The 25,469-nt window shown below is 33.6% G+C and overlaps 1 protein-coding gene across 1 annotated transcript; it reads right to left on the bottom strand.

Moving 5' to 3' along the window:
- Positions 1 to 513: 513 nt before the first annotated feature.
- LOC149554842 (uncharacterized) lies at positions 514 to 7,215 on the bottom strand. Its single transcript, XM_089833533.1, has 8 exons — positions 6,901 to 7,215; positions 6,659 to 6,805; positions 5,613 to 5,926; positions 5,374 to 5,528; positions 3,822 to 4,888; positions 3,412 to 3,669; positions 2,242 to 3,069; positions 514 to 1,473 (listed from the first exon to the last, which is right to left on the bottom strand). Exons 1-8 carry the CDS (start codon positions 7,057 to 7,059, stop codon positions 871 to 873), a joined length of 3,531 nt encoding a protein of 1,176 aa, XP_089689659.1. The 5' UTR covers positions 7,060 to 7,215; the 3' UTR covers positions 514 to 870.
- Between the last annotated feature and the right edge of the window lie 18,254 nt (positions 7,216 to 25,469).

Here is a 25,469-nt window from a genome sequence, read left to right as displayed (position 1 = left end):
AAGTGTGCAATATCCACATAAACAATGTTGATGTAAATACCTTTATTTTTAATTAAAACCATAACAACATTCTCTAGTTGTGTTATGTTGACCCTAAACACAAGAAGATCCATTTCTGATCAAGGTGTCTTTACATACGCCACCCTAAAATGCAGTTTGGTAAATTTGCACGTTAGTCGGCTCATTTATAATAAGCAAATAAAAAAGGCAACATGAATCGACATGTTAATTTTGAATTTAAAACTTACAAATCTGATCAATGGACATGGACATAAAAGTTGATCTAGATTAGTTTTGAACTAACAAATTAGAACTCTGTGATGATAAGACTTAGAAACTAATAACTTCAATTGCCCAACCATTTTACAAATAAATTTATGCATTGAAAACAAAATGATCTTTGTATACCCAAAACATGGAAAAACACATAAATGTATAATTTTTACCATTATACAATTACAAATTAAAAATTTATTCTACATAACTAAAATAATAAATAAATGTTAACTTGGGTTTGTCACTATTAACATTTCTCTATCTATTCATTATATTATTAAATAATTATTCAAAATATAAAACATAATTATAAGTCAATATTCAATTTTCTTGGTCAACACATTTTTGTGCTTCTTTCAAGTGCAATTAATACTAGTTTGAAAGGCTGCAGTTAATGGACAGCCACTGCTAGCATTGGACGTCAAGAAGACTTCTAATGAATGAATAAATAAGATTTAATGACATCTACGAGAACATCAGTCTATGGGACCAAGAGAACCAAGAGAACCAGCAGTTCCTTTCAATGTTGATTCTGTTGTGAATCTTGATCAAAAACTCGTAGTTTTGTGAAGTTTAACCATACCTTAGATTACACTATTTGTAGATCAAATCTAAAGTAGAGAAGAGTCTCCCAAACCCCCCTCCCTGATCTCTCAGCATCTCTTTGTAATCATTTGGAAAACATTCACTTTGAAATTCCACCTGTTTCCAGTCTGTCTGCATTCGAACTCTTAATTGAAAAATACATGTATGTAAAGACTGGATTGCATACCTCGACTCAGGTTCAAGTAGACTATAGAGAGAAAATGCAAACAGTTGTCTTGTTCTACTGTCTGTTGGCATGCAAGCACAACTGCAGTTGGGAAGAAGCTTCCAAAGAGTTTGGTGAATACGCTCTTTACTCTTGTCCAATGAATCCCCTGCCTCTACATACACTATCTGAAACTTTTGCCTACCATGGCTTTCCTCCATCCTCCTTTCTAGTTCCTTCCTCACTACTTGTAAAACATGCTTGTTGCAATCTAAAGAAAGATTGCACATTGTCATCAACACACTCACTTCCACTTCTTCTTCTTTATCTGCAAAATAAGACCAAGACCAGTCTACCAATTGTCCATTATCACCCTCCACACCCACAAATCTGCTTCCACCATGAAATAGTGTATGCTCAACAGTTTGCAGGAACTCATCATCAATCTGAGACATGCAAGGCCAGAAGATAAGAATAACAAATATAACCGCAAAGAATGTCTTCCAAGCTAAGCTCTTCAACAATCAAGTTTTCACTAAACAAAAAAGTGAAATATTTTCCTAACATCAGCTCCGGTCAGGTTTAAATGACACACTTTAAGCACTGACTTGTTTAGAGGGTTCATGTGAAGCAAGTTTCTGGATTAGATTGTTTCATGTGAAGCAAATTTCTGTATTAGCTTGTGTGAATGATATTTACATCAACGTTCAAATTGCACTACGGTGATCCATCGTCAGGATGCAGGAACACAAAGGAGGATCCATCATTAGGATGCAAGAACACAAAGGAGAAATAATCACACTACGTGATCCATCGTCAGGATGCAAGAACACAAAGGAGGATCCATCGTCAGGATGCATCATCATGTTGTCTTGCATCCTAATGATGGATCCTCCTTTGTGTTCTTGCATCCTGACGATGAACACAAAGGAGGATCCATCATTAGGATGCATCATCAGGATGTCTTGCATCTTGATGATGGATCCTCCTTTGTGTTCTTGCATCCTGTCAATGGATCACGTAGTGTGATTCGAAACATTGATGTAAAAATTATTCAAACAGTCTAATCCAGAAACTTGCTTCACTTATTAATGGATTTCTGGAAATCTGATATATTAGATGGTTCATCTGATCCTATAAAAAATTCCTAAACAAACCAAAAATTAGATTGTGATGTTCAAGCCAAACCATTAGAACCTTATCTTTATACTCACCCCAGTGCCGGAGACAATCAAAGGGTAGCTCTGTCCTATTTCTTCCCACCTCTGAATTAGTGACTGTGATCCATCCATTTCTAGAAACAGTAAACTTTTTATCTCAACTAAGATGTCCACTGCCTCTTCGTCCAATGATTCACAATCTGATGCTCTCAAAGCCATAAGTGAAGTTAAGGAGCGGAACCCACCATTGAGTGCCTCCAAGTTGTTGCAACCTTTGATGGTGAGAAATTTCAATGATTTGAGCTCTCCAAAATTATCAGGAAGACTATTCAGGTGCTCACATGCATCCATAAACAATGATTTCAAACAATTCAGCTGCCCAAATGATTGTGGAAGGCTCTGTAAGTTTGAACAGCCACTCAAATTGAGAAGCTTCAAACCACATAGATTGCCAAAGCTCTTAGGTAATACAGCCAGTTCTTTGCATTCAGTTAAAGACAAAAATTGCAAAGAGGATAGATTTCCAAAGTTGTGTGGCAAAAAAGCAAATGCCCTGCATTCAGCCATATTTAGAAACAGCAGCGATTTAAGTTGTCCGAAAGTGGGCGGAAGGCTGGCCAATTTATGGCAACGCGATAAGTTCAAAAATCGCAGAGCAGATAGGTTTTCAATGTTGTGAGGAAGTGTAGTTAGATTACTACATGTACTTAGATTCAATTCAGTTAGAGACTGTAACTGGCCAAAGCTTGTTGGAACCTTCACTAGTGTATCACAGCCTTCTAAGTCCAAATATTCCAGAAATGATAAGTTGCTAAAATTTTGAAGCAATGTCGAAATCTTTGCAGAATTTCTCAAAGATAAGAAATGTAAAGATGCTGGCAGCTGCACATCATTTTTCAAATAAAAGACAAAGGAAACCAATTAGTTATAACAATAATGTAAAGTTAATCTTATCATTGTGTATGTTTTCTTAGCATCAACATTTTGGATCACACTGCGTGATCCATCATCAGGATGAGAGAATGCAAGGATGGATTTGGTGAGAGAATGCAAGAATAGAATAGTGAAATCAGTTCTTGCATTCTCTCATCCAGATGATGGATCATGGAGTGTGATCCGAAACGTTGATACTAAAAAAAAATACATAATCAAATCCAGAAACAAAATTTACAATAATGTAAAGCTCAAAGATACTGAGAATTTTATAAGAGAGATGGCACTTACCTCATCAACATTCTCACTATCTACCCCCTTTAAAACAGCCAGTCCTTTGAGTTGTTTGGGATGTATAGGCAAATTCCCCTGAATCTCCAAGTACTTTAGACTCTCAAAACTGCAGTGGCATATTCCATTCACCTTAACAGATTTTGGGAGTCTCAAAACCCTCAAAGAAGAATGCATAAAGTTCAGGCTTTCTGCTTTAATTTCAAATTCGCCACCGGCCACAGAGGCTGAAATTTCAATCCCCTTTATGCTCTGCAACTTAAAATATTTCCAATTCAAATGTTAAAAAATTGGTTCTGAAACCTAATAGAATCCATTTTACAAGAGCACAAAAAAAATCAAATACATTCTTTCAAGTACATTAATGAAGTAAAAGGCTAGAACAAATTTAAAAATTGTACCAGATATACCTGCCCATCTTGTAGAGCATCCTTCAGAGATCTCAGCTCCAAAATTCTATATTGTTGGGACAACAATATTCCTCTTGCCTTTATCATATCATGAACTCTCACCCTCCTATGCCTTTCCAGATAAAACTGGGGAATTTCCTCCGTTTCCCATAGGAATGAATAGACTTGTTTATCATCATCATCAATACAGAGCTTTACAAGTGCAGCATCCTGAAGCACTTCAAGTTGGGCCTTTCCAACAGCCACACTGACTTCTCTTGTTGGCCTATTATCAAAAAAGCAAACAATGTCTAAAAAGGCCTCCTTTGAAAGGTTGTCCAAACTTCTATATATTTCATCCACCACAAGTCCAACGTCTCCACCAACTGCTATGGATTCCATGAAGAATTCCTTGAGAGACCTAACTTCAGAGGCACTGGAAAGGTGCCTTTTTAATTTGTGCCCAATTAGTTCTATAACTAGAGGAATACCACCGCACATATTCACAATTTCATCTATGCCCGGGGGAAGTGATGCATTGGCACTGCCTAGAGCTATTGAACATAAAAGCTTTTTAGAGTCCGAGGGGGAAAGCAAGTCGACTTCATATGGAACGCGCTGAAAGCCCATTTGTGAAAGCATGTCAGTCTGATCAAGCCTTCCGGTGGTCAGAAGAATCCTCATTCCACTGGGAAGGCAAGACGGATCAGTTGGCAAAAGCTTAGAGAGGTTATTTGCTTCAAGGGCATTGTCAATAAAGATGAATATACGACCACACTCTTCTTTAAAAGCCTTGGCTAATTGCTTCTGACCTTGCACATAACCATTCAACATGACATTCCTTTTCCCAAACAACTCATGCAACATCTTCTGCTGAAGCTCCTTGATATCATCATCGGAACAGTTCGCATCCATGTTGACTCTGCAATATTTGTAGGCCTTAAGGTCCAAAGTCTTGATGACAGCCGAAGCCAAAGTTGTTTTGCCAACTCCTCCAAACCCATACATTACAACAGCTCTTTTTGAGTCATCAGTTGGATCCATTCTCAGAAGCCTAATCAAACTGTCTTTTGCCACTTCTCTCCCAACTAAAAAATCCACCCAAGAAAACCCCACATGCCATGTTTTAGATTAACAGTAGGATAAACCTATATGCCATGTTTTAGATATAACAGTATGTGCAATATGATAAAGAACTATAATAATCCAAATTGTCATCCATACCCATTATGTCCTATTAGTTGCATTCTGCAGATTTAAACAATATATTTTAAGTTTCAATTTGTTTAGGGGGTTCATCTGAAATTACACTCATTTTTCTCAACATATTTTACCTGTTAGTATGATCTCAAATGAATTATCCAAGCAAATCAAAGCTTACAATATATCCTCACAATCAAAATTGCTGAATCTAATATTAAAATACACTTGTCTCTTCTAGCCTTCTAGGTGCCAATAAGGCTATTTTTTCAGAAATAGGAAGTAGGAGTACCATATGGTTGACTTATAAACTGTAACTAAGAAAATTGAATTTTCTCTAAAGCCCACATGGATATATGTAAATAATAAGTACCTGGTTCAGCATCGTGTTCCTGTGTTGGAGGAAGAAAGAGATGAGAGTTTTCGAGAACACCGATCACAGCCATAGGGGTGAAATCTGTATAAGTATTTCTTATCTGTGACTCAAGCTTTAAAAGATCCCCTGCATCCACCGAAGCTTGGAAAAGCCTATACAGCCATGAAAAAGAAAGTTAACCCTCTTCTCCTTACTCTTTACAAAGTGAACAATTAATTCAGTTTGGAAGTACTTACCTGTAAAGCCTCTGAGATTCCATTTGTGAGAGACATAGAACACAGCCACCAAAAATGAAGTTAACTGCTTCATGGAGCTTGTCTCTTTCAGCAGGGACATGGTGATCCAATTGCTTCACACGTGTTGCCAGAGCACATAAGCATCTCAACAGCTGAAGACACTGCTCTCTATTATCAGAAAGTTGTTCTATTTCATCAATCAAATATCCCACCACACATACCCCTGCCGCCAACTGCTGAATCAGGGACACACCTTTTAAAACCTCAGAAACCATTTTCCTAGTTTCATGGTTGTAACCAAAGTTGAAGCCCACCTATTCAAAAAGGAAAGAATTTTCATTCTTCACCAAATTTATAATCAAATTTTGTATAAAAAGTTTGAGGGGTTGTTCTTATTACAACCTAGGGTTGTCGTCAATGCCCCCTACAACTACTAGACTTATAGAACACAAGAGGGTGTTAAGCCATGTCACAAATCTTGAAGGGGAACGTTGGCGGTTAGTCTAATAATCCCCTTTGCCATTATCTCGTGAGATTTGAATTTATGACCAAGCTGTGATACCACTTGTTACAAGCTAGGGTTAATGTTGCACGAATAGATCGACCTATCAATACCTGATACAACCACTAGACTTATTGAACATAGGAAGCAGTTAAGCCACATCACGAATCTTGAAAGGAAAGTTGGCAGTTATCCAACAATCCCCTGTCAGCATTATCGGAGGAGATTCAAACTTGTGACAAAGCTTTGATAACACTTGTTACAAGCTAGGGTAGTCATTGCACCACACGACAACCTATCAATGCCCAATACAACCACTAAACTTAGAACACAAGAGGTAGTTAAGCAATGTCTGGAATCTCGAAGTGAAACGTTGGCCATTAGTCCGATAGTTCTTTCTCGTTTAGAAGGTAGATTTCTCTTTTATTGCTTTCAAATCAATAAACAACATTCTTTTATTGAACAAAACAGGAAGTCTTAACACTGAAATCAAATTTGCTGTTAGAAAACAGTTTTTACATTAAGAACAAATCAAATTGAATACCATGTGATGATTTTTCCCTGCACGCTTCATCATCTTCACAACCAAATCATGCTCCAACATCTTCACAACCAAATCCTTGCCAAAGTTTGTGTAAGAATCAAACTCGGAGGAAGCTCCCAATTGCTTTGTAGACGTATTCTGCTGATCCTGCAAAATATTTTGATGTTTATATTTATGATCATCATAATTAGTCCATTACAACAAAGAATTTAGAGGCGTAGGGAGCAACAAGTTGGTCTTACTCTGTGAGTTCTAGAGGGGATGCATTGAAGACGCTGGTCTATAATGGAGATGAAGTGTTCAAGATGAGTAACCTCTTGCACCATTTCTTCAAGACGCCCAAAATCCATTGCAATTTCGTTTTCTGAGGAACAATTTGCAGAACAGCAACGGTTGCCCATCTTGACAGAGTAAAGAATGAATGGATGAATGGAGGAATTCTAGTGATCTAAGGAACCAAGAAAATCAAATTAAACTATTTTCAAATTCTTTTCTATACTGATTCTTCTGTTATGAATTTTGATTAATAGAAAAGTGAAGAGAGAAATAGTTTGTGAGAGAATTGAACAGTGAAGAAATGGAGGGTGAGATCGACAGGGGAAGAGGAGTAAATAAGGCACCTTCTGAATTTGACTATGACACAGTCAAAAATCCTATTTTCAATGTCATAGTTGAAAGTCTCTTTAGATTTTTATTATTAATTCATAAATGAAGATTTCGTTGCAGGCCTCTCAAGAGAATTACTTTGATACAACATTTAAAATTTAAAAGCTTATGTCAATACTCCATCTATAAGAAATTAGAAGTTGAATACTCAAAAAAAACTATGAAAAAAAAAAGTATGACGTTACTGAATAGTTTTTTATGACGTTACTGATAGTTTTTTAATGAAACAAGCGATTTTAATAATCTTTGCTAGATTTAGAAGGGAGATTTAAAAATAATATAATTGTAGATTTTTTGGGTTATAATTTTTTAATATTTTTTTTGGGTTACAAATTGTGATTAATAAGTTACACTTTTGTGAAGTTTTCTTTTATTAAACAATTTATTCAAAATTGTTATCATGGTCATTTCTACAAGTATAGAAGTAAATCTTGTAAAAAAAGAACAACATGATGATATCTATCGAAATTCAAATTAAAGTTGAGAAAACTAAATTAATTTTTATTATTCTAATTGAACTAAATGAGAAAATTTATACAACCTATGAAATTGAGAACTTGTGAATGAAATGCATTAACTTATCTCAATATCTATGTCAGGCAATAATGATATTGAAATTTTATTTATTAAAATTGTAAATATTTAAATAAAAATGATATACATACATAAACAAGACTACTTGTAAGCTAGCTCAAATTATACATAAATCTTTGTAGAAAGAAATGTATTTAAATTATAGATAATAAATCTATCATTTAGCAACCCACATTCATTATTATTGTCTATAAGTTTCTATCCAATGTAATCGCTCACAAAGTGAAGGTTGATTACATATTTGAAGGATATTTTACCATACTTATCAATTCAGATTTATTTTTCTAAAATAGTAACTAGTCATCATTTCTAAAAATGATAGGAATAAATCATAAAAACAATATCTATCCAAATCCAAAGTTTAGAGAAAACTCAACCTTTTCCTTTTAGAGTTTTATTCTAATACACCTCCCTTACATTTAGAAATTTTAAACACAATCCCCTATTTGAGAGTCAGTGCATAACATTGGAACAAAAGAATTTGATGCAAACTTATTTCTAATCTAATTTATTTATAGTTTAAAATGTACATTTCTATAGAAAATCCCACTAAAAATTAGAATAAAGCATAAAAGAACTTGGCAAAGATAAATTATTTTAAATTTTAATTTCATAATTACTAATCAAAATAATAATAAATTATATTTAAATGTTAAAGGTCATTTTAAAGAAAAATATATTTATAAATATTTTATTACTAAATACTATTAATATGTGATTCAATAAATAAATTAAAATTATAAAAGAAAAAATTAAATTTAGATAAAATTGTTTGTTGCTATGAAAATGTGAATAAAAGATAGGCACAAATTTATTGAATATGTTTCTAAATCAATATTCATATTTTCTAAAATATTCTAAAATTCATATCTATGTTTTGCTAATTTCTAAAATTTTTTACTTATTTTATTTTTTACTTTTACAAAGATCTATACTTACATAATTAATGTTTATAGGTGAAATTCAAATCTCCTATCACCGTATTTTAGAATCATTGTTAAATTCTTTATTAAGTCGATAGGCTTATTTAGCCGATAGGCAATTTGTGGAACTTTGTTCAGGAAATTTAATTTTTTATTGAAAAGTTGTTAGTTGGTCAGAAAAGTTGTCAGTTTGGGCGCAAAATTGCAAATCTTTCCTATTAATTACCGGCTAGTTTTTTTTCTCACTCCACTTTGCACTCTTGTTTTGATAATTGTTAGCTGTTATCTCCACTTTTAATTATTGTTTTTCCTTTTCTAGTCTTATTCATTCAACTTTTAGATTTTAGTTTTAACTTATTTTAATTTATTTTTCTATATTAGTTTAATTTTAATTTAATTTATTCTTTAAATATTATTTTTTAGTTTCTATAATTTATTTAGTCAATAGAATATTTGTTAGACATTTTTTTTTTCCGCATTTCTCTTATTAATTTTTCATAATATATTTTTTGATGAGATTTTTAAAATAATTTTTTTCCATATTTGATAAATTTAATTTAAATAAATAATATTTATTAATCTATTTAAAATATTTTAGTAAGTATTATGTTATTTAAATTTAAATTATTAATATTTTAATTTATTCACATAAGATTATATAGTTGTTAACTATTGTTTTTCTTTTTCTATTTATTAGTTGTGATCTCCACATTAGCTCATGTTGTGATCTTATTCATTTAACTTTTGATTTTTAAAAGTGGTTTAGATTTTAGTTTTATTTTTTCTTTAAATATTATTTTTTAGCTTCTATAATTTATTTAGTCAATAGAATATTTGTTAGCCATATTTTTGTTGTTGTTGTTGTATTTCTCTTATTTCTGTTAATGTTTTAATCGATGGTATGACTAGCCCCACCATACATTGACTTGTATGAAAACTTTTTTTTACAACAAGAGGGGACAATCGACAAAATGCCTATGAACATGCCTAACAATGACATCAACAAGGGGTCTTACTTGGCCAACACAGTCACCAAAGAAGAAAACAGAGCTAAGAAACATAAGTATCATATAAAATTAACTATTTTTGTAGAATTTCACTTGTGGGTATCTTATCAAATTGGCTATCTCTATAATTTTTGTTACAATGAATGTTAATTTATATTGCATGTAGATGATGCTTTCAAAGTGGGGAGTGATGATACAAAGACTCTTTGCAATGATAGAACAGTGGGTATCTCAACGACGAATTGAATTTCATAGGGTACTTAGTTGTGGGATTCAATCACTTGATCCCTAATGGATGCCAAGATTACAATCAAAAGCAAGATAATGAATCATCTTGATAGACAAAAAATAGTACACTTGTGGGTGGGATCTGTGAGTAAAATCCAAGCTTTCATTTGATCTTTGAATTAGGGTTCTCTCTCTCTCTCTCTCTCTCTCTCTCTCTCTCTCTCTCTCTCTCTCTCTCTCTCTCTAAACAAGTACAAATTGATGTGTCTCTCTTTGATTATTTTTATGTTCATTCTAGCAACTCCTCTATACATTATTCATGTCTCTTCTAATGGAGTTATGCACTTGGGATGAGGGCTTTATCTGCAAAGCACCTAGGAGGATCGACAATCAATACCATTCAATGTCCTTATTTCTTAGTGGGCGGGCTATAGTGATGAATGCACCCCTTCATTAACATAATGGATTGACATTATCTTTGAAAGACAACATGTGAAAAATGTAGTATATAAAGAGGGGAGACAAACTGTTTGACATAATGTTTCAAATAAATCTTCACATATTGCAATGATAACAAGTGCCACATAGTGGCTTAGTACTTGCCTTTAGCTTTATATAAATATAGTTTTAATTTAACAAATTTATTATAGTTTAGAAAATATTTTAATTAATAAAAATATTAGATAATTATAGTTTTCTATAATGATATTAATTATACTGTAAATTTGAGTTTTATTTATAAATATAATTATTAATATATATGTTTTATTGTATATATGTCATATGATAATATTAATTTAGAAATATATTAAAATGTGTAAATAATAATATTTTTATAATAATAATATATAATAATATTTCTTAAACTATTATATAATATATGAAAGATATGTTTTAGTATTTTTAATTGAATGAAAGATATTATATTATAGAAAAATACAATATTAAAATATAAAAAATTTAAACCAAATCATTTACATTAAAAATATTAAACATTAATGAACCATAATAAAAACTAACTCTTAAAAATTATTTGTTTTACAATCCACCTAATGAATATAAGAGCTAAATGAATTCAACCAATCAAATCTTAGAAAAATAATTTCTTAAAATTGTAATGTTAATAATCATTCATCTTGAATATGGCACGCAGAAGTGGATGCGGTGTGAAGGGATCGGGCAGGAAAGTGAATTTGAATTCTACGAAATTTGCGCTAGGACTACGATCATAGTTAGCTGGTGATTCCTCTGTTTCAGGTGCTATTGTGGATGGAGGTATGCTAGAGGACCCCAGAGGAGGCAGGCTTTTCAAGGACTCAGGAGGAGGGCCCAAATTGATTAAAAAATGATCGAGCTTGTTTGGAGTATGACCTACAAGGAAATCAAGCTTTCTGCTGGTTAAAGATACGTCAGCTAAGGATAAACGTAAGTTTTCCATTGAAATCCCTGACTAGATCATTGATAAAAACATTGCGAGCATGGATTCGACTCTAGTTGGGAGGTTTATTGGGGTTAGACCCAACATTGATGATGTAAGGAGTTTTGTGCGCAAGAAATGGAGCTTGAAAGGCCAAGTTGATGTCTCTGCGATGGCTAAAGGGCGTCTCTCTTTTTATTTTTCTTGTGATGAGGATAAATGGAACATCCTTTGTAGTAGTCCTTGGGTGATGGGGAAGCATACTTTGGTTCTCCAAAAATGGTCCCCTAATCTTTATGCTATGGATGACTCTACTATTCAAACCCTAGTTTGGGTTTGATTACCAGGTCTCCCCCTCAAGTTTTGGGTGGAAGATGTCTTTTAGGGCATAGCCAATACCTTCAGTGAGCACCCTTCCTTAGACCTTGTGATGATGTCTCGAAAAAGGATGAACTATGTTAGATTTTGTGTTGGAGTTACTCAAGTAGTGGATATGCCTAAATCTATCTCGTTAAAATCCAAACTAGGTATATGGGATCAACGCATTGAATTTGAATCATTCCCCTTTGTCTACTTTTACTATAAGAAAGTTGGGCATTGGGCCAGAAAATGTCCCTCTTTAAGGGAGAAGCCCAAAAAGAAAAATAAAGTGTGGCAATGGAAGGTTATGAAGAGGGATGCTGGTCCTTTGAAGGGTGATAAGGTTATTCTAGATGGGGCCATTTCCTCAAAGGAACAACATAAGGATGTTTTGGTTGCTAAGACAAATGGAGAGGCAGCAAGTGGTGGGGGCATGTAATTGGAACCTCCCCTTCATAAGAAACAAGCCAATATTCCATCAAAAGTTTTGGAGAGAGGCTTGGAGATTAATTCTCAAAATAGGATAGAGATATCCAATATAGATGGCTTGAAGAAGACCCTTGTTGATAAGGATGGTATTCCTAAGGACGAGGAGGCAGGTCTCTCTAGGCAGGCTTCATTGGAGTCAGTGGAGAGTGACTTGGATATTAATGCTAAGGAAATGTTGGATAATTCTAAAAGAGATAGCTTGAAGAAGACCCTAGGTGATAAGGATGTTATCCCTAAGGATGGTATGGCTCTTGTGGGAGAGGGGATCCAATTGGTGTCTGTTCTGCCTTTAGGTCCTATTGTCAAGGAATCTTTAAAGAAAGGAAACCTTGTCAGAGGAGAAGTTGAGGACTTTCTTTCTATTTCTCAAGATGAGGAAACTCAGTGGGAAGATGAGGCCTCTACTGTTGAATGGATTTTGGTTAACAAAAAAACCAAAGGCAAAAATAAGGGTAGGAAAAATGAAGGGGAGAAGGCACCTTCTAAGAATACGAAGAAAGGTCCCAAGCCAAAAGGGGAGATCTTATAGAGTAGATCAGAAGGTCACTCTTCTAAGTCTCTTGGGACTACTCTTAAGAATGGGGATGTTGGGTTTTCCCTTTCTCCGGTTGGTAGACCCTCTAACCAGCAGAAGAGAATAGCTGAGACCATCAAGAGCATTGCTGATGGTAGTCAGATAACCATCCTGGAAGCAAAAAATTTCCATAACTTATGAAGGTAATTTCGTGGAATATTCAAGGGTTGAAAACCCTCATAAACAAGATATATTGAAGAATATGATTAGAGATAATAGGCCAGATATTTTGGTTATTCAAGAAACTAAGATGCTTAAAGATAAGGTGGAATGTCTCTCAATTTTTAAGAGTGGAAATATTATTGGAAATGATTCAGAGGGACCTTCAGGTGGTATGGCTATTTTTTGGTCTAATAGATGGATTCAAGGGGAGATTATCTCCCAAAACTCTAATTTTATGAATATTAGATTCAAAAATTCTAAAGATGACTTTAGTTGGGTCCTCACCGATGTCTATGCTCCTAACTCTAAATGGGGTAGGAAGGCATTATGAACTAAAATCTCTAATCAGAGGATTTTTTTTGTTGATGAGAATTGGATTGTTATTGGGGACTTCAATACTCCACTAAAAGAAAATGAAAAATTGGGGGGGGGGAGCTAGACTAACTAAGATAATAGAATTGATTTAATGGAGTTTATTGATCAGCATATCCTTCATGATATTGATTTACATGGGATTGACTATACTTGGACTAACCGAAGGTCAAGTAAGGATCTAATACAGGTCAGGTTGGATCGTGCTCTCATTAGCAATGACTGGCTCCTAAAGTATAAATGTAACCTAAGTGCTCAAGTGAGGGTGGGATCAGATCATTACCCTATTTTTTTGGTTGCTGAAAAGATTAATCTTCATAAGAACTTCCCATTCAGGTTTGAAAAAATGTGGACTCTCCATTCGAACTTGGAGCCTCTTATTAAGGAGTGGTGGGATATTCAAATTGAAGGCACAACAATGTTTAAAGTTGCTACTAGACTGAAGAAAGTTAAGAAAATGATTAAGATATGGAACAAAAATACTTTTGGTAATATCTTTGAGAATAAAAAAAAGATCTTAGAGGAACTAAAGGACATTCAAGATAGGATTTAGACTAAGGGTTATGAGACTTTTTCTACGGAAGAGGAAAGTGGTAAATTGGTTGAATTGCATGATATCATCTCTAAAGAGGAATCATTTTGGAGGTAGCTCTCTAGAAAGGTATTTTTAAAGGAAGGTGATCATAATACTAAGTACTTTCATGTGACAACTCTCAAGCATAGGATGGCCAATAGGATTTGCAAACTCAATACAAATGAGGGATCTACTAATAATGAAGAGATCATCAAAAGGGAGGCAGTGAATTTCTTTACAACTTTGTTACAAGAATCTAACCTAGATCTGGAGAAGCAGGATTTGTTTCTGGAGTGCATCCCTTCTTGTGTCTTTGAGGATCAGAACTTGTTTCTCACATCTATTCCTTCATTTGATGAGATTTATAAGGCTATTTTTTCCTTTGAAGGAGACAAAGCCCCTAGCCCTGATGGATTCCTGCTCTTGTTCTTCCATAAGTACTGGCATATTATTGGGGCGGATACCTGTAATGGAGTGAAGGAATTTTTTGGATCCAGAAAAATCCTTAAAGAGCTGAATGGTACCTTCCTTGCTCTTATTCTTAAAAAGCTGGGCGCTGATAGCATGGATTTGTTCAGGCCCATTAGTCTATGTAACTCATTTTATAAGATCATTTCTAAGGTTCTTACTCTGAGGATTCTGTCACTTCTTCCTAATATTATTTCTAGACAACAAAATGGGTTTGTTCTTGGTAGACAGATTGTGGATTCCATTATTACATTGCATGAAGATATTCATTCTCTCTTGGTGTCTAAGAAGGAAGGTTTTTTTGCTTAAGCTTGACCTTTCGAAAGCTTATGACAGAGTGGATTGTCACTTTCTTCTTTGTGTTCTAAAAGCTTTTGGTTTTAATAAGAGATTTTGGGATCTAATCTTTATGGTGGTGTCATCGACATCTTTCTCAATGCTTGTGAATGGGTCCCCCTCATCTTTTTTCAAGGCTTCTAGGGGCCTCAGACAAGGTGACCCTATTTCTCCTATTCTCTTTATCATTTTGGCTGAATGTTTGGGAAGATTTGTCAATTGTATGGTTCTTAAAGGGTATGAAATTGCACCTTTTGGGGTGACATGCATATTTTGAAAACTTCCAACGAGGTAAATTGGACCTTTTAGGGTGTATGACACATTTTAAAACATGCATTTGGTCAAAATTGCACCTTTTGGAGTGGAATGCATATTTTAAGTTGTAGCTCACATTTTTTATGCAATCACACATTTCAAGCAAAAGTCCACACTTTTGAAGAATGCTAAGAGTATTAAGAAGGATTTGGTGGAATATGGTAATGTTGCTAGTCAAATTATCAATTGGAATAAAAGTTTGATTTTTTTAATGAATGTCAGTGTGGAGAGGCAAATGAAGATAAAAAAGATTATCAACTGCAAGATAGGATCTTTGCCCAGTTCTTATATGGGATTACCTCTGGGATTATCTCCTCCTAACAGTTTCTGGAACTCTTTGATTGAAAAAATCCATTCAAAACTTATGGGATGGAAAGGTTCCTTGCTTAGTTAGGCAGGTAAGGTTGTTGTTCTTAAATCTATTTTGCAAAGTGTCCTGCTTTATTCTTTGAGTCTTTTTAAAATTCCTATAAAATATGCTCTTGCTACTGAAAAGATCTAGAAAAATTTCTTGTGAATGGGCATGGAGAATAAAAAAAGACTCCCTCTCATTGCTTGGGAAAATGTTTGTATGCCTTATAAGAAGGGAGGACTTGGTTTATGAAGGGTTACTTCTATGAATGATTTTTTAATGGAAAAACTGTTATGGAGATGACACAAAGAGGATGGGGAGTGGAAATATATTTGGAATGATAAATACAACTTTAATAACATTAAATTTTACCATTTCCTTAATAGTAATGTGGATCAAGGGGGGTCTATGATATGGAAATATTCTCATAAACTTAAAGATACTATTAGAAAAGGGATTAAATGGAAGGTTGGTAATGGTAGGAGAGTTCATTTTTTGGAAGATGTTTGGATTTTCGATCACCCCCTGTGTGATGACCTAAGATGGAACAAGTATATGGAGCTTTGTAAGACCCAGATTGGAACTCTTGTGGAGGACTATTGGAAAGAGAATAAAGGATGAACCTCTATAGAGTGGACCCCAATTTGGTTGAACTAAGGAAGTGCTTGAATGTGTTCTTCTTAAACCAAAATGAGGATGAGCTGATTTGGAGAAATGATCCTATCAGTGCTTTCTAAGTTGCCTTAGCCTATGCTAATTCATTTGATGATTTTGAAGAACCATGTTGGGCTAAAGCTTGGATGAAGGGGTTGACACCTAAAGTCAATATTTTCTTTTGGATCCTTTTGCAGAATAAAGTCCTTACTCTGGATAATCTTAAAAAGGGATGGATTATTATTATTAATAGATGTGTTCTCTACAAGAATGATGGGGAATCAATTGATCACATCACCTTGCATTATCCTTTTTCTAAGAAGATTTGGGATAAAATATTCTATTTATTGAATGTTGATTGGGTGTTCCCTTCCACTATTCACCTTATCTTTACTAGTTGGAAGACTCCTTCAAAGAACACTCTGATTAGTAAATTGTGGGACTTCATTTTTTTGTATGTGGGATGGGATATTTGGAAGGAGCATAGCGAAAGAATCTTCAGAGATGTGGAATCTAGCCCGAATCAGGTCTTTCATAAGATAAAGACTATTTTGATAGAGAATATTAAAATAGTATGGGATTTGAACAGCAATTGTGTAATGAATGGGAAACTAGTGTTCTTCTAAATTGGAATTTGAAAGGTAGGACTATGGATGATTAGAGACATAATCCTAGAGAACATGCTAGATGGGACTATCCTCCTGACAATTGGTTTAAAAAAAACTTTGATGGGGCCTTGAAAGGAAACCTGGGTAATGGAGGGTGTGGTATTGTGATTAGAAATTCCAATGGAGATAATATGGGAAGTTTGACTATACCAATTGGAAATCAATCTAATCATGTTGCTGAAGCCTTTTCTGCTCTTCATGGTCTTTTTTTTGCCAAAAACTTAAATAATATTTGGTTAGAAGGGGATTCACTCAATATTATTAATTTTCTTAACAAAAAAAATACCCTCTTAGACAATTAGTAATATTATTTATGAGGCAATTAAAATTATAAATTCCTTTGATAATTGTGTTGTTTCCCATGATTTCAGAGAGGCTAATGGGATTGCTGACTGGGCAACAAATGTGGCATGTGGGAATGATCACACTATCATTTGGGAAACTCATGACCCCTTACCCCTGAAAGCTCAACAACTTTTTCATTATGATAAATGGAGGTCTCAGAAAAAGGTTTTTTAATAATGATAGTGTTAGTATAGGGGCATGATGTGGAGTTAAGAGGTTTCCAATTTTGTGCTTTAATTCCCAATGATTTGTGTCTAGCTTCACATGAATTCTAGGTCTTTTGGGCCATTGTTTTCATTGTTTTATGTGAGATTTTTTTCATTTGGAGGTTGCAGACGAACAAGCTTTGGATTTTTGATGTGAGGAAAATGGGAGGAAAGAGGAAACGAGTTGAACCAGTAATTTGTATGGAGTCAATGAAGAAGGAGGAAGTTTGGGATATTTTGAGGAGGGGTAATTTTACTAGGTCCATTGAGAGGCTTAATGGTAATAACCCAACCATCACACAACAATTCATTAAAACTCAGAAGGAGGGCTTGGTGATGGTGGAAAATTAGCATATGGAGGTTTTGGAGGAGGTGATCATTGAGGCTATGGGATTGGAGCTTAAGGGTATCAACTTATACAGGGAGAAAAATTTGTCAAATTGAGTTGTTGAAGAATTTGTTGAATTCGAGCTTGAGAAGAGCCATCTGGTCAAAATTGGTAAGTCTTATATCAACCTGACTTCTATCTCTCGGCCTTGGCACTTTGTTTTTTTGTGATTATGGAGTATTTAACCTTGGATGGGAGATTCATGAAATGCTATAGATATCATTTTATTCTTGCCAACCACTTTAGGCACAGTGTCAAAATCGATTTTCCCTACTATTTGAAGTAGTCACTTAGTGTTTCTATTCAAGCTATCCAAAAAGACCCAAATGATGAACATGTCTACTGTGAGGGTCTCATGGTCCTTATAATGAATTTTCTAAAATATAAGAGGATAATGAGGAATAGAGGTCGCATTAAGGATGTTGATAATGAAACAGAGGGAAGTGTTCAGGAGAAGGGTTATGACTCTGAAACCCAAGATGAAGTTGAAGGGGTTGAGGTGAATTTGAATAAGGGCACTTGGAGTAGGTCTAAGAAGAAAAAAAGAGTGGTCTGTCACTCTAATTCTAAGAAGGAGAGTGATTTTGTGGAGGATTTGGTGAGGGATTATAAGAAGAAAAATGAGGTTAAGGGAAAGAGGATTAAGGACAATCTGGTGGTGAGGGCTTCTTCTCCCCTGGATGATGAAACCTTTGCTTGTAGATTGGAAAGGAAAAGATATCCTTCAAGATGACTAGAGAAGAAATTTGGGTTTAAAGGTGAGTCGGGTGATGAGGGTTCTCAGGAATAGGGGATCCAATCAGATTATGATTATGATAGTACTCCAAGGTTTTTTAAAGGACTGCATGGAAACCTTGGAACTATTCTAAAAGAAATTGGGGTTATGAAAAGTCAAATGTAGATGTTGGGTAGGGATATGCAAGCCTTAAGGAAGGAAGTTGGGCATGCCAGTCAAATTGCTCATGGTGAATGCACTCTTGGACAATATATTGATAGATTAATGGAGGTGGTTGGGAGTGCTGAAGATGTCAAAAACTTAATGCAGAAGATCCCACAATTAGAGGCTAAGAATAGGGCAATGGATAGAGATTTCAATGCTAAATAGGGCAAGGTCATGATGATGGAAGCAAAGCTGAACAACCTAGAGAAACTAATCAAACAAATGGCTGAGAATGTGAGTACTCTGCTGAAGAAACTAGAAATGGATAAAGGTCAGGATTCGCCTCAAGTTGTTTATAACCAAGGCCCCAAAAAATGGACTAGGGCTCACTCGAAGAAGATTGAAGACACGGGCAAGAAGACAAGGTGAAGGCAGTGGCTAAAAACATGCAAATTCTGGAAAATTAGGCATTGGACCTTATCAAGGCTACCTAGCTAGTTCTTTGTTGTCTCTTTTGCTGTCTTTTTGCTATCTTTGTGCTAACTTTTTGCTGTCTCTTTTAGCAGTTCTCTCTATGACCTCATCCTTATTCTTTTTGGAGGTTTGTTTCATGTTGACTATTATATTTTCTATCTACTTCTTGAATTACTAGTTGTAAAAAGGTTTTGGGTCCTTTAAAACCTACTTTTACGTAATCAAAACAATCATTCATCTAAACTATGCAACATATTAGTTCGATATAAAAATTTAAAAATCAATTAATTTTTAAATTGTAGAAACCAAAAAATTTAATCACTAGTTAGAGTGTAAAATCTAAAAAGTATGACAATAGTACTTAGCCTACCAGCAAGTACTAATAAGATATGCACAAATTGAGATTGTCTAAATAGGCTCCATATGCTTTTTAAGAAAATCAAATTGGCAAGTGTACGGGTCATAAATGAAGGGAGTGTGCTAGAGTATAGATAGAGTATGTGGAAATGAGTGGAACACAATTAATGAAAATGGCATGGATAAAATGTGAGAGTGAACAGTTTATTTGCAAGTTTGAGAAAAGCCAATGACGACCCATCTGTAAATAATGGGCCTTAGCTATTTGTAGTTCTTAGATTTGCATCAATGTTTTTGGTGATTATTACAATACTCAGTTTTACCATATTGATTAGGTTTTGTAGAGTGTACAATCCACATATTTCACTTCAATAGATTGATTTCAAATCATTCTAACTTGGTAATGAGTCACGAACCACTAGATATCATTTTCAATTTGGGGTTTTCATGTCCATTTTACTTGTACACTACAACAAAGCATACCATGTTGTAAAATTAATCTTTTTGTATCATAATAATGCTTCAAAAAGTCATCTTCCATTGAACTCCAATGGTCCATTATGTGACAATTCATCAATCTATGATGCTAGGTCTTGTAATTTCCAAGTTTATTATGTTCAACTACCCCTAAGCTACAAATAATGAACTTCATTGACACATGAAAGATTTCTTTCCCATATATAAAATATAATCAACATGATACAATCACTATTTCTAAGTTAGTATTATACACCCAACTTCTTTGCTCAAATTTTATTTTTTAACATTGTATCATGCATATTAATAATAGACTATAGTATTGAATTACGTAGTGTTGAGCGGTCATTTTGCACAATGCTAACAACATAAATTATTTCAAATCTCTCTCTTGAAAAGATAATTAATGACCAAATCCAAGGTTTTGGATGGTTATTTTTTGACCTATTGGGTAACTCAATTGAAGATTAATGTGAGTGTTCATAATGAGGCCTTTGCTAGTATCTACCAATCTGCACAACTTTGTTGAAACGTAACCACAAAACCAATATATTTTTGTATTTTATATTTTATGATGAATGTAATTTCTAACCAATGCAACTATATGAATTCCTATAACCAAATGTTTGAAAAGAAAATAAAAAGGATGGAGTAACAAGAAATTAAAGAAAATTACTAAAAGGGAATTTCCTAATGGACATAAGCCAAAGTAACAACAGGTTTGCTAATTAAATTATCAAAAGATCTTGATAGGAAACCTAATAAAATTAAGAGAAATGCTTCCTCAACTCCATTGATGCAATTTTCCATGAGAACTTTAATGAAAATGAAAGATGTTTCATATTTCATCAACTTGTGAGGCCACAAAAAGTGTGCTTACACTAGACAAAATGATATGTAAGAACAATAGTGATCCTTTCTCCAATTCATCAGAATAATGAAATTCATTAACATAAGGAAAAAACTAGAATTAAAATATTGTACAATTATCACAATGCAATAAAATCATTAGCTCCATTATTATTCATGAACATGCAATCACAAAAATAACACACTTTGGCAAGATTTACTATACTCAAAATGAAAGCACTAATAGCATTATTATTGCATCAAAATATCAGCCTTGAGCACATATTACATCCATGTATTTAAAAGAAATCCTTCCTCCTTTTGTGTTAGGAGTGAGAGCTCTTCTAATGCAAACTTATGCTAAAAACTAATAAAATAAAGCTAATTACATACAAATTGACTCTCTAAATAGTGTTATATAGGTCTCCACCTTTGTTTATATCAATTAATGAGTGCTTGAGCCTTTACATGACTTAAGACAATACAATAAGAAGAATATAAAAAGAGGGAAATCATGAGATGATTTAAGAGTCACTGGGACTTCTAAAAATGCAAGCTTGGCCTTCTATAAGTATTTTTAGGAGTTAAACTACTATCAAAATGCATTTTTGATGCATGGAATGCTAAAAAATAGCAACTACCAGTTAACTATTGGCACATTGCTATTTCTTTAAAATTTTTGAAAAACCTCTTGATTTGGCTCACCTTGCAAAAAGTTCACATTGATGATAGGACCGAAATTGACAAAAAAGTGAGAATTTTTCTAAGTCCACAATTTTCCAAACTTAGAGCTTTTCTAAGTCCACAATTTTCCAAAGTGAGAATTTTTCTAACTCCACAATTGTTTAGAGTGAGAATTTTTCTATTTTTACAATTTTCCAAGAGAAAATTTTTCTAACTCCACAATTTCTTTAAGACTGAGAATGTTTTGAAGTCCACAATTTTTAGTTTACATCATCTAGGTCTTGTTGACCTTCAACCAAATAGATGTGTGGATGTTCCCCTTTGAACTTTTGGATGGCAAAGGTAATTTCTTGAGGAGCTAACAAGTTTTAAGTTTCATACTTTACCCTCACTTCCCTATGGAAATCATGAAGTGTGACTTCGTGGGCATTCCTTGGAATCTGAAAGTCATAGGTTTGAGTGTGATCTTAGCTACTATAGAAGACAATGAAGCCATGGTAATTTTGGGCACCTTAGGGGCCTATGGATGTTTTAATTATGTGTACATGAGCACCTTTAGAGATAATTAATTCACCAAATCTTCAAAATGCACACTTGTGCACCTTCACATCTATGCACATGTGCACCTTCTAGAGTCCTCCAACTTATGTATATTCAAAATTGTAATGTGCACTATGTGCACCTGCACACCTACACACTTTGTGAAAAATGCACCTTTGAAAAGCACACCTTTCATAAGCACACCTTTAAAAAGTGCAAGGTGCTCAATTCACCCACAAATCAAAGTTTTGAATTTCGAAAATGATTTCTAGGTTTTTCTCAAATGGGGTTTTGGAGCACTCTAGTGTATTTATTTTTAAAATTTTAATAATTTAGATCCATTTGTGCACTTATGAACTTTTCTCTTCAAAACTTGTAAAATTATGCACTTCCACATCTTAGCATCATTAGGACCTTGGGAATCTTCAAGACTTTACAATTGCATAGCTTTGCACATGCACACCTTTTGGAGTTCTCCAATTCATGCATATTAAAAATTACAATGCCCACCTTGTGAAAAGTGCACCTTGTGAAAAGACCACCTTCAAAAAGTGCATGTTCAAAAGGTGTACCTTCAAAAAGTGCACCTTGAGAAAACACATATTTGAAAAATGCACCTTCAAAAAATGCAAGTGCTCAATTCACCCAAAAATCAAACTTCTCAATTTTGAAAATGATTTATGGGTTTTGCTCAAATGAGGTCTAGGATCACTATGTTGTACTTATTTTTCTCTTTTTAATGACTTATACCCTCTATGTATCCCACTGTTGTCATAGACTTGAACTCCTTATGCTTCTTCTATTTGAAATCCCAATGCGTTTATTTTAAAAATGCACATACAATACGATGGTAATTTTTTGTACTATGGATGATGAGGATACCATGATGACCTACACAAAAGATAAACATTATTATACTAGTGCTAGGGGTTAAAAATGACATTAACTAATTAGACTCTTAAACCCAAACTACAAAATTTCCACTCTTTGAGGCACTTTGAAAGATACTCTATTCTGACAAACAAGCTAGTGTGAGCCAAAAAAATAAGGGTTCCCATTTCAAAAGTTGGAAATGGAGTGTGTGTTGTGGAACCACAAAAAATAGCTCTAACAAAAGGAAGAAATGAATAGCACATTTCTTTATGAGCAAGCAATTTTTAAACATGTATCAAGTTTGCAACTTGATTCTAGTTGTCACTAGTGGCTTTTGAGAACTTCAAACAAGAAACTTGAACTTTTCAATTTTCACACTCAGTGTGTGTTAAGTGTCTTAATTCCCTTGAAACTCCTAAGTGCCAACCACCATGAGTGTGCAACACCATAGAAATAATATTTCACTGAACAATGAGAGTTTGAGAAATCCCCATCAACAAATTTCCAATCACTATATGACTAGATGTGAGAAATCATTCAAAGGGATCTTAATAAGTCATCAATTACTTGTTTTTGGTATTCCTGGTTATCTATTTGTCAACTTCATGGAACTCACATATTTCCACTTGATTCTTCCTTGAAACTTTTGTTCATTTGAAGTGAGCCAACAATTATATTGTGCTAGCTTCGTTGATCACCTTCTTTTGGTTCATACCAAGTTCTGGAGTCCTATTTGATGACACCTTTTTTAAGTTATTATTTTCTCTTGACAACAATTAGACCATTTGGTCAAGATGTTGGTGTTCCTTTCTTATGGACTTTTTCCAATCTAATTACTCATGTGTTCCTCTTTTGAACTTTGCAAACTCACATGTCAACAAGTGAATTTGATAAGCCCCTGAGGAAATCCTCTATTCAAACTAGGAAGTTTTGGACTATCCCTTAGCCACTATCCACATGGGTTGAAAGCAAGGTAAAAGCACAAACTTGTGTCACTCTTTTACAAAGGAAAAGGCTAACAAAAGTATAATTGTTCACCTTCAATGGCATAAATCTTGTATTATTATTTAGAATTTGAAAATGAAGTAAACAAATGAAATGTGTAGAAATTGATGAAGTTTAGGATTATAATTTTTAATAATTATTTAGAAAAAGAAATGATATAATTTCCTATTTTTAAAGACAACTTTTTAGTTGCTAAAAAACGCTGGAAACTAGGGGTCTAGTTCCCACCACAAAACTACATGGAAATAACCTTATTTCACTTTGTTCTTAAATTATGTTATAGATAACATATGTAGCTAGAACAATCAAAAATAAAAATTAGCTTTAGATTTATATTTAGTTTTTTTTATAATGATTCAAATTTCAACTTATTCAAATCAATAGTTTTCATCTCCTACCACACTTTTCAAAATAAATCTATTCCAACCAAAATAAAAATTATAAATTCTTGAAGAGATTATAGATTCTTGAAGAGATTCTCTCCTCTAGAACATCATATAATTTTTTATTTTTTTGATATGATATAATATTTTTTCTTTCTCAAAATTAACATCTTATCAAGTGTTAAATACTTACTTGGAGATTTTTTTAATTATAATATACTATATCTAATTAAAACACTATAAATTCTATATGAGAATATTCTTGTCTTTGAGCTCTATAAAATGGTGTTCATATGTTATTAAAAAAATGACATAAAAAATAGTAAGAGTTATTGAAATGTCAATTTTTTGAAATAATTTTATTTCTTTAGTAATTGGATACTAACTACTATAAAGCATTCATTTAATAGACATTTCCAATTAGAAAAGTGCAAGACCATATATAACTTAGCTAGAATAAATTTATCAAGGTCATATGTTTGAAAAAATTGATTTTTAGCTAAAAATACTCAAATTTAGTCATTCTAATAAGTCAACCTGAAAGGTGACACAACTTTGTACTTTCACCTAGTAGCCTAGATGACCGATTCTTTAAATTTATAAAGTGTTTGAGAACAATCAATCTAGAATCCAATTTTAAGGTTGAAAGTCCTCTTTACCTGTGAGCAACATCTGTATTTAGTTTGTACAAGAAAAAATTTTATCTAAATACTTTGATGAACAAACACCTCTTCCAAAAATTGAGACCAGTTGAGATGGACCACATGTTGGGAACAACCTTGAGAAAATATAGTGACTCCATATATATATATATATATATATATATTGGATACTAACTACTATAAAGCATTCATTTAATAGACATTTTCAATTGGAAAAGTGCAAGACCATATATAACTTAGCTAGAATAAATTTATCAAGGTCATATGTTTGAACAAAATTGATTTTTAGCTTAAAATACTCAAATTTTGTCGTTTTAATAAGTCAGCCTAAAAGGTGACACAACTTTGTACTTTCACCCAACAGCCTAGATGACTGATTCTTTAAATTTATAAAGTGTTTGAGAGCAATCAATCTAGAATCTGATTTTAAGATCTAAAGTCCTCTTTACCTGCTAGCTAGCAACATCTGTATTTAGTTTGTACAAGAAATTTTTTTATCTAAATACTTTGATGAACAAACATCTCTTCC

This window comes from Cupressus sempervirens, chromosome 5, assembly GCF_028749045.1.
Source record: "Cupressus sempervirens isolate cs-2001-9-10 chromosome 5, ASM2874904v1, whole genome shotgun sequence".
NCBI lineage: Eukaryota > Viridiplantae > Streptophyta > Pinopsida > Cupressales > Cupressaceae > Cupressus > Cupressus sempervirens.
Note: the sequence above shows the minus strand (reverse complement) of the source record. Positions and strands in the feature narration are given on the sequence as shown.